Here is a 9,866-nt window from a genome sequence, read left to right as displayed (position 1 = left end):
AGACCTCTTCCTCTCTGGGTACAGTCAGACCGTAGACCTCTTCCTCTCTGGGTACAGTCAGACCGTAGACCTCTTCCTCTCTGGGTACAGTCAGACCGTAGACAGGAGAGCAAGCTGAGGTGAGACATCAGAGTGGGTGTGGACTTTTACTGGAATAGTATGTGTGTGAGCGTTTGAATATGAGAGTCACGTTGTCGGCTATTTAAATATGGGGTAGTAGCCTGGTTACTTTCTTCATTTGCATGAAGAGTTACATATATAATATAATATAATATAATATAATATAATATAATATATAATATAATATAATATAATATAATATAATATATAATATAATATAATATAATATAATATAATATATAATATAATATAATATAATATAATATATAATATAATATATAATATAATATATAATATAATATAATATAATATAATATATAATATAATATAATATAATATAATATATAATATAATATAATATAATATAATATAATATATAATATTATAGATAATATTAAATAAGAGCGCAAGCGTATATCATGTAACAAGAACCTTCTCTTTCTCCTCTATGAGTGAGTGAGTGAGTGAGTGAGTAGGTGTGTGAGTGAGTGAGTGAGTGAGTGAGTGAGTGAGTGAGTGAGTGAGTGAGTGAGTGAGTGAGTAGGTGTGTGTACAGCAGTGGAGGCTGCTGAGGGGAGGACGGCTCATCATAATGGCTGGAATGGAGTCAATGGAACGGAGTCAATGGAATGGCATCAAACACAAACACCTGGTTTTCATTTGGTTGATGCCACTCCATTGACTCCATTCCAGCCATTATGATGAGCCGTCCTCCCCTCAGCAGCCTCCACTGGTGTAGAGGTTGTGTTGAGTTACTTTTCCTCGCTGGTGCTGTTATTCATTAACCAGACTGTTGTTGTGGCGGTTTGGTCTTTCTGGTTGCTTTGCATACAGCCCGGTGGGAACTGACTGGGTGTGTCTACGTGCATGCCTGCAGTGAGTAGCTGTATCAGATCTCTCTACAGCACAGTATGAGGGCAGATACCAGACATTTTATTGAAATCACAGGACAAAAAGACAAATGGTTTAAAACTTTCTTTCCAAACACATGGATCTTCTCTCAACCAGTTTATCAAACACGATTAAAGACAAAATATAAAACAAAAAGAAAGCGTAGAAAAATATATCATCCGATCCGACATTTTCTTAATTAGGTGTATTATATAATCAGTGCCATTCGAGATTCATTCAAACTCTACTTATGAAGTAGTTTTCATATATTGACAATCCTCAGATTTACAAATAATGTTCAAAGGCTTGTCCCTTCTGTTGCTGCTGAAGAGCCTTTCCCTGGCTTCTACATGGCGCCTACATGTTGAAGACAGAAGGGTTAGGGGTTAGGGGTCATGTTGCTCCTCCCCCTCTTCTTCCTCCTCCTCCTCTTCTTCCTCCTCCTCTTCTTCCTCCTCCTCCCCCTCTTCTTCCTCCTCCTCCTCCTCCTCCTCCTCCTCCCCCTCTTCTTCCTCCTCCTCCTCCTCCTCCCCCTCCTCTTCTTCCTCCTCCTCTTCTTCCTCCTCCTCCCCCTCTTCTTCCTCCTCCTCCTCCTCTTCTTCCTCCTCCTCCCCCTCTTCTTCCTCCTCCTCTTCTTCTTCCTCCTCCTACCCCTTTTCCTCCTCCTCCTCCTCCTCCTCTTCCTCTTCCTCCTCCTCCTTCTCTTCCACTTCCTCCTACAAATACTCAGTATTTATCTTTGTTTCCTGCCAGGTAACTGTGCTAGCATGTGTTCCTCCTACTCGCCCTCCCTAACATGCTCCCTGCAGCCCCCTCAGTGTTCCCTCACTGAACTGGTATGTCAGCTTCCTCTTCACTTTACAGATCTCTCCTGTTCGGCTGTAGTTCCTGAGAGCTCGCGCCATCTTCTGGTACGTCATGGTCTTGCGGTTGCCCTTCCTGCGGCCCCAAAGCTGGGCCAGACGCTCTTTGTTCTGGGAGGAGAACTGGAACATGCCGGAGGACGACTGGACCCACCAGATGCAGCTCCGCATGGAGGGAGTCTGAAGCATCTCAAACAGGAAGTGGAACAGACGCTCCTTCCTCTTTCCTGTCAGTGCGCGGGGGTAGGAAACAGGAAGTAAGTACATCATTATTTATTAGTGTTTCTTCGTTATTAGGGTTGGTGTGTGGGTGGCTGGATGGGACGTGGGTCTGATAGAAGAGTGAGAGACAGGGGTCACTGGTGAGTAAGGATGTGGTGTTGTGGTGTCAGTGTATGGTGTGGTGTCAGTGTGTGGTGTGGTGTCAGTGTGTGGTGTGGTGTCAGTGTGTGGTGTGGTGTGGTGTCAGTGTGTGGTGTGGTGTGGTGTCAGTGTGTGGTGTGGTGTCAGTGTGTGGTGTGGTGTGGTGTCAGTGTGTGGTGTGGTGTCAGTGTGTGGTGTGGTGTCAGTGTGTGGTGTGGTGTCAGTGTGTGGTGTGGTGTGGTGTCAGTGTGTGGTGTGGTGTCAGTGTGTGGTGTGGTGTCAGTGTGTGGTGTGGTGTGGTGTCAGTCTGTAGTGGTGTCAGTCTGTAGTGGTGTCAGTATGTAGTGGTGTCAGTCTGTAGTGGTGTCAGTATGTAGTGGTGTCAGTATGTAGTGGTGTCAGTATGTAGTGGTGTCAGTCTGTAGTAGTGTCAGTATGTAGTGGTGTCAGTGTGTGGTGTGGTGTCAGTGTGTGGTGTCAGTGTGGTGTCAGTCTGTAGTGGTGTCAGTCTGTAGTGGTGTCAGTATGTAGTGGTGTCAGTATGTAGTGGTGTCAGTCTGTAGTGGTGTCAGTATGTAGTGGTGTCAGTCTGTAGTAGTGTCAGTATGTAGTGGTGTCAGTCTGTAGTGGTGTCAGTATGTAGTGGTGTCAGTCTGTAGTAGTGTCAGTATGTAGTGGTGTCAGTGTGTGTTGTGGTGTCAGTAGGTGTTGTGGTGTCAGTGTGTGTTGTGGTGTCAGTGTGTTGTGGTGTCAGTGTGTGTAGTGGTGTCAGTGTGTGTTGTGGTGTCAATGTGTGTAGTGGTGTCAATGTGTGTAGTGGTGTCATTGTGTGTTGTGGTGTCAGTATATGCAGTGGTGTGGGTGAGTGTGTGTGTAGTGGTGTGTGGGAGTGTGTAGTGGTGTTACCTGAGAGGGACGTGAGGGGCAGTATGTCGCTAGTCTTCCTGTTTCTCCTGTCAGCAGGGGGGCAGGGGAGGGGGCAGGTAGGGGAGGACGGAGGGTAGTCCAGACAGATCGAGCTGGTGGAGTCAGACTCACTGCAGGGAGTCGTCTCGTAGGAATAGGTGCTGTGCTCCTGAAACACACACACTCCTCTCAGTAAGACAGTTGAAATATGAGTCTGACGTACGTCATTAGATTTAACCACAGCTGTTTCCGGTCAACCTCTTTCCTTATTAACGTGTAGTATGTGTTTAGTAAACATGTAGTAAACGTGTAGCAGTAGTAGTCATGTTGTATGTGTGTAGTGGAGTAGCCTTCTCAGTAGTCACCTCAGTAGTCACCTCAGTAGTCACCTCAGTAGTCACCTCAGTAGTCACCTCAGTAGTCACCTCGGTAGTCACCTCGGTAGTCACCTCAGTAGTCACCTCAGTAGTCACCACAGTAGTCACCTCGGTAGTCACCACAGTAGTCGCCTCAGTAGTCACCTCGGTAGTCACCTCAGTAGTCACCTCAGTAGTTACCTTAGTAGTCACCACAGTAGTCACCACAGTAGTCGCCTCAGTAGTCGCCTCAGTAGTCACCTCGGTAGTCACCTCAGTAGTCACCTCAGTAGTTACCTTAGTAGTCACCACAGTAGTCACCACAGTGGTCACCTCAGTAGTCACCTCAGTAGTCACCACAGTAGTCACCTCAGTAGTCACCACAGTAGTCACCTTAGTAGTCACCTCAGTAGTCACCTCAGTAGTCACCCCAATAGTCACCCCAATAGTTACCACAGTAGCCTTCTCAGTAGTCACCACAGTAGTCACCACAGTAGCCTTCTCAGTAGTCACCACAGTAGTTACCTCAGTAGTCACCTCAGTAGTCACCTCGGTAGTCACCTCAGTAGTCACCTCAGTAGTCACCTCAGTAGTCACCTCAGTAGTCACCACATCAGTCACCTCAGTGGTCACCGCAGTAGTCACCACAGTAGTCACCATAGTAGTCACCTCAGTAGTCACCTCAGTAGTCACCTCAGTAGTCACCTCAGTAGTCACCCCAGTAGTCACCTCAGTAGTCACCTCAGTAGTCACCACAGTAGTCACCTCGGTAGTCACCACAGTAGTCACCTCAGTAGTCACCACAGTAGCCTTCTCAGTAGTCACCACAGTAGTCACCACAGTAGTCACCTCAGTAGTCACCTCAGTAGTCACCTCAGTAGTCACCTCAGTAGTCACTACAGTAGCCTTCTCAGTAGTCACCACAGTAGTTACCTTAGTAGTCACCACAGTAGTCACCACAGTAGTCACCTCAGTAGTCACCTCAGTAGTCACCACAGTAGTCACCTCAGTAGTCACCACAGTAGTCACCTCAGTAGTCACCACAGTAGTCACCACAGTAGTCAATGTAAAAAGCAGTGAGTCTGACGCCAATAAAAACATTCAAAAGCTTCTCCGTTTGACCTTTGATATAGTAATGAAAAGTTTACAAAGAAAATGAATTTAACACGGTCAAAAACGATATTGCTCCATCGACTTCTTCGTGCCTAATGAGCTAAGCAATAACGTCAGGCAAATGACATCGCGCAGGTTTTCCTTTACAAATCTCCATAATGGAATGTTCTAAATATTAACATTATACAAATGTGCAAATATACATAAATAATAATATTGTAATAACTTAAAATAGCTAAATGCTACTTTCTGCATTATGGCTCCTACAGTGTGAGAGGGTATTGTTCATAGTACTCACCCAGTGGTTGCCATGAGGACTAGGCCATTCTGTGGGCGGAGCCTGTTCTTCATATTCCTTATTAGGAGTATTAGAGTCATAATGCCACTCATACGCATACTGACCAGACCAGCTGTTCTCTGGAGAGACAATACATCAATCAATAAATCAACTAATTAACCAATCAGGCAATCAGGTAATCAATTTATCAAATAATCAACCAATCAATCAGGCAATCAGTTTATTCATCAATCAAAAAAGGCAATCAACAACTGTATAAATCAGTCGTTCAATTAAGTAAATTAACCACTCAATCAATCATTCAACTCACACACCCTTCACCTATGATGCTGGTCTCGTGGTGTTGGTTTGAGTGTGTGTGTGTTAGCTGAGCGGGCGTGGCAGGGGGCGTAGGAGGAGTGTGAGTGTGTTGGACGTCCAGGGAGTGTTCCTTTAGGTATTCCTCTATGACCTCCAGGTCCACCTCTACTGGGGTCTGGGCAGGACCGGACCAGCCTGGGATATAACCCATCTGGAGGAGAGGAGACAGTATGGTCAGCGTATACATACTGTGTATATTAATATATATAATATTGAGTTGGACCCCTTTTTGCCCTCAGAACAATTCGTTGGGGCATGGACTCCACAAGGTGTCGAAAGCGTTCAAGGTGACTCCAATGCTTCCCACAGTTGTGTCAAGTTGGCTGGATGTCCTTTGGGTGGTGGACCATTCTAGACACACACGGGAAACTGTTGAGCGTGAAAAACCCAGCAGCGTTGCAGTTCTTGACACACTCAAACTAGTGCGCCTGGCACCTACTACCATACCCCGTTCAAAGACACTTCAATATTTAGTCTGGCCCATTCACCCTCTGAATGGCACACATACACATTCCATGTCTCAATTGTCTCAAGGCTTAAAAATCCTTCTTTAACCTGTCTCCTCCCCTTCATCTACACTGAAGTGGATTTAACAGGTGACATCAATGAGGAATCATAGCTTTGACCTGGATTCACCTGGTCAATCTCTGTCCTAATGTTCCTAATGTTTTATACACTCTGTGTTTATATACATCTTCTAGCTCAAAAAAAAAAACTCAGAACACAATCACTGGAATATAACTTCAAGGACTGCAACAATGACTGCAACAATGACTGTAAGAATGGGGATACTGTAAGAATGGGGATCACTTCAGCATGTTATATTTCCTCCCATCACTGCCTGGTTTATGCATTCTATAACTGACAAGACACTTTTCAGGGGATTCCTTCTCCAATATCAAATAACTCCTACTCTGAGACACTTCATGAATACAGGCCCTGGTCTCTCTTGTAAAAGTTCTGTCGGTAGTGTTCTGTAGTTATTGTTTAGTAATACATAGTAGTATATATTTAATAGTAGTTTATGGACCAGAACCTGTTGGTAGTGTTCTGTAAATAATGACTGGCAGTTTGTTGTTGTTCTGAAGACGCACAACAGCGTGCTCGCTACTTTGACTACACAATCTCTCTCTCACACACACACACACACACACACACACACACACACACACACACACACACACACACACACACACACACACACACACACACACACACACACACACACACACACACACACACAGACACAGAAACAGAAACACACAGACACAGACACAGACACAGACACAGACACAGACACAGACACAGACACAGACACAGACACACACACACACACACACACACACACATACACACAGAAACACACACACACACATACATACGCACACACAGACACAGACACACACACACATACATACACACACACACAGACACACACACACATACATACACACAGACACACACACATTCATACACACACACAGACACACACACACACACACACACACACATACAAACACACAGACACACACACACACACACACACACACACATACATACACACAGACACACACACACACACACACATACATACATACAGGGGCGGCAGGTAGCTTAGTGGTTAAGAGCGTAGTGCCAGTAACCGAAAGGTAGCTGGTTCTAATCCCCGAGCCGACTAGGTGAAAAATCTGTTGCTGTGCCCTTGAGCAAGGCACTTAACCCTAATTGCTCCTGTAAGTCGCTCTGGATAAGAGCGTCTGCTAAATGACTAAAATGTAAATGTACATACACACACACACACACACACATATACATACAAACAGACACACAGACACACACATACCTTTGACCCCGCTGTCTGCTTTGACTAGCAAATATATGCAAGTGTTGGTCCCTCTCACACAGACAATAAAGACTTACTGTTTGGAAATATTTATAATTATTCTAGCTGCGTAAAACAGAGTTGTCAGTCTGTCAGTCAGTCTATTAGTCAACCAAATGAAGTTGTCAGTCTGTCAGTCAGTCTATTAGTCAACCAAATGAAGTTGTCAGTCTGTCAGTCAGTCTATTAGTCAACCAAATGAAGTTGTCAGTCTGTCAGTCAGTCTATTAGTCAACCAAATGAAGTTGTCAGTCTGTCAGTCAGTCTATTAGTCAACCAAATGAAGTTGTCAGTCTGTCAGTCAGTCTATTAGTCAACCAAATGAAGTTGTCAGTCTGTCAGTCAGTCTATTAGTCAACCAAATGAAGTTGTCAGTCTGTCAGTAAGTCTAGTTTGGCAGAAGGATGATAGAAGGATCCAGAATCAGAAGCAGAAACGGACCACCCTGACCCTTTTTACAATAGAAAACACACTCTCTTGAGGTATAAAATAAACTCACTCTCACCGTCTCCAGGGTAGCCAGCATGTCGACACACACTATCTGAAAATCAGAAAACACATCCTTTAAATACCAGGAGCGAGACACTATCTGGAAATCAGAAAACACATCCTTTAAATACCAGGAGCGAGACACAGCATCATGTCACACGTGAGACTTGCGTTGTTCCATAACTGAAAGTGGAACATACTGTAGTTTGATTTGAGAATTACGTCTCCAAAAACCAAAACAAACTCCTCAACATGAAACACAAATAAAACATTTTTATAAGAAAGACTCAAGAAGGCAGCAAAATATAATAACGTTTAGTTTGAGATTCAAATTACAACAAAACATAAAAATCACTACACATTGTAGCAGGTGAACAGCAGGTGGACAGAATATCGACAGAAGATGGACAGAAGATGGACAGCAGGTGGACAGAAGGTTAACAGTAGGTTAACAGCAGGTGGACAGCAGGTTAACAGCAGGTGGACAGCAGGTAAACAGTGAAAATGTGCGTAAAATGAAAGACAGCTAAAGTAAAACTTGAATATTTTAGTAACTGACAGATGTGAAGCTGATCAATGAGAGATGGAGGGACATCTGTACCTGTTTGAGTCAGGGATCCTTTAAGTTGTTTGTTTGACAGACTGATGTAGTAATATCCTTCAGAGAGAGAGGAGTGATGTAGGAAGAAAGAGAGAGATAGAGAATGAGTGGGCAGGTGAAAGCTCACCTGTTTGACTCTCCCCACATGCTGCAAGTCCCTTATATTTTCTCTCTCTCTCTCTCTCTCTCTCTCTCTCTCTCTCTCTCTCTCTCTCTCTCTCTCTCTCTCTCTCTCTCTCTCCTCTCTCTCTCTCTCTCTGTCTCCCTCTCTCTCTCTTTGTCTCTCTCTCTCTCTGTGTCTCTGTCTCTTTCTCTCTCTCTCTCTCTCTCTCTCTCTCTCTCTCTCTCTCTCTCTCTCTCTCTCTCTCTCTCTCTCTCTCTCTCTCTCTCTCTCTCTCTCTCTCTCTCTCTCTCTCTCTCTCTCTCTCTCTGTCTCCCTCTCTCTCTCTTTGTCTCTCTCTCTCTCTGTGTCTCTGTCTCTGTCTCTTTCTCTCTCTCTCTCTCTCTCTCTCTCTCTCTCTCTCTCTCTCTCTCTCTCTCTCTCTCTCTCTCTCTCTCTCTCTCGCTTCCTCTCTCTCTCTCTCTCTCTCTCTCTCTCTCTCTCTCTCTCTCTGTCTCCCTCTCTCTCTCTTTGTCTCTCTCTCTCTCTGTGTCTCTGTCTCTTTCTCTCTCTCTCTCTCTCTCTCTCTCTCTCTCTCTCTCTCTCTCTCTCTCTCTCTCTCTCTCTCTCTCTCTCTCTCTCTCTCTCTCTCTCTCGCTCTCTCTCTCTCTCTCTCTCTCTCGGACTCGCCACCAGTCACTCTATCATTATGTAAAATTTCTCACCATCAGTTTAGGTGGGTGTAATGGAGAGGCGGAGCCTTGAGTTTCAGTATCATCATTCCTCTGTATTAAAGGTGGACAGGTGAGCCGAGGTCACTGTAGGACACCTGTTTAAATAATGAGCACACCTGCACACAATATCCATATCTAATGTGTTGCACTACAAATTTAACAAACGCATAAATGCAATCCGTGCGAAAACACACACACACAGATACGTGCAAGGAGGCTGATTTCAGATCCGGGTTCGAGGCCCGCTGAGTTAGCAGTTCCACATCCTTTTCTCCAACCTCTCTGTTATGTCGGTCTGTCTGTCGTCTGACTGGGCCACTCTGTTCTGAAAACACGCACAGTAGGAAATTACCACAAAACAACAACCTCAATCCGTCACAGAATGAATAATATAACAAAGAAGAATGACACAACATCCAAAACAATCCAACATCCTCACTGGACTGGGGAACCATACAGGGGCTTCTCTTTTCTCATGGTCAAATTAAGGAACATCAGGATGGAGGAAGTTATAGTTGCATTATTTTGCTGATGTGAAGTTGATTTGACAACTACATAGAACAATATTAATCAGATTATAACGCATAGGGAAATGAGGACGGTGTGACATCATGTATCCACTGTGGCCTTGACCTGTTCCGTGACAGCCTTATGACCTGTTGCAACAATGTTCCGACAGTGCTGGAACCTCCCATTCATCACAAAGCCAGGCTGGTAAGCCATGTCCTGGTGTGTATGATAGCAGGATGGACCACAAACACACACACACACACACATATTATAAATCAGA

At 44.6% G+C, this 9,866-nt stretch overlaps 1 protein-coding gene across 2 annotated transcripts; it reads right to left on the bottom strand.

The window, feature by feature from the left end:
• Positions 1–1,708: 1,708 nt before the first annotated feature.
• LOC121587321 (transcription factor Spi-B-like) lies at positions 1,709–8,358 on the bottom strand. Of its 2 annotated transcripts, none has more exons than XM_041904229.1 (6): positions 8,243–8,358; positions 7,652–7,693; positions 5,232–5,421; positions 4,911–5,029; positions 3,144–3,312; positions 1,709–2,101 (listed from the first exon to the last, which is right to left on the bottom strand). In XM_041904229.1, the coding sequence occupies exons 2-6, from the start codon at positions 7,676–7,678 to the stop codon at positions 1,803–1,805; spliced, it is 804 nt and encodes a 267-aa protein (XP_041760163.1). In that variant the 5' UTR covers positions 7,679–7,693; positions 8,243–8,358; the 3' UTR covers positions 1,709–1,802. The 2 variants fall into 2 exon arrangements, with proteins under 2 accessions (XP_041760163.1, XP_041760164.1); XM_041904230.1 differs by having other exon boundaries at positions 7,658–7,693.
• Positions 8,359–9,866: the final 1,508 nt, after the last annotated feature.

This window comes from Coregonus clupeaformis, chromosome 24, assembly GCF_020615455.1.
Source record: "Coregonus clupeaformis isolate EN_2021a chromosome 24, ASM2061545v1, whole genome shotgun sequence".
NCBI lineage: Eukaryota > Metazoa > Chordata > Actinopteri > Salmoniformes > Salmonidae > Coregonus > Coregonus clupeaformis.
This window is presented reverse-complemented; position numbering and strand designations above follow the sequence as displayed.

What these genes read in the sequence shown, in the direction of transcription:
- LOC121587321 (XM_041904229.1), bottom strand. Translation starts at nt 7,678, where the DNA reads ATGCTGGCTACCCTGGAGACGGTGAGA. An exon ending in GTCCTCATGGCAACCACTGG is followed by an intron (nt 3,313 to 4,910) that starts GTGAGTACTATG and finishes TGTGTGTTTCAG; the next exon opens with GAGCACAGCACCTATTCCTA. An exon ending in GCCCCTCACGTCCCTCTCAG is followed by an intron (nt 2,102 to 3,143) that starts GTAACACCACTA and finishes GCGCACTGACAG; the next exon opens with GAAAGAGGAAGGAGCGTCTG.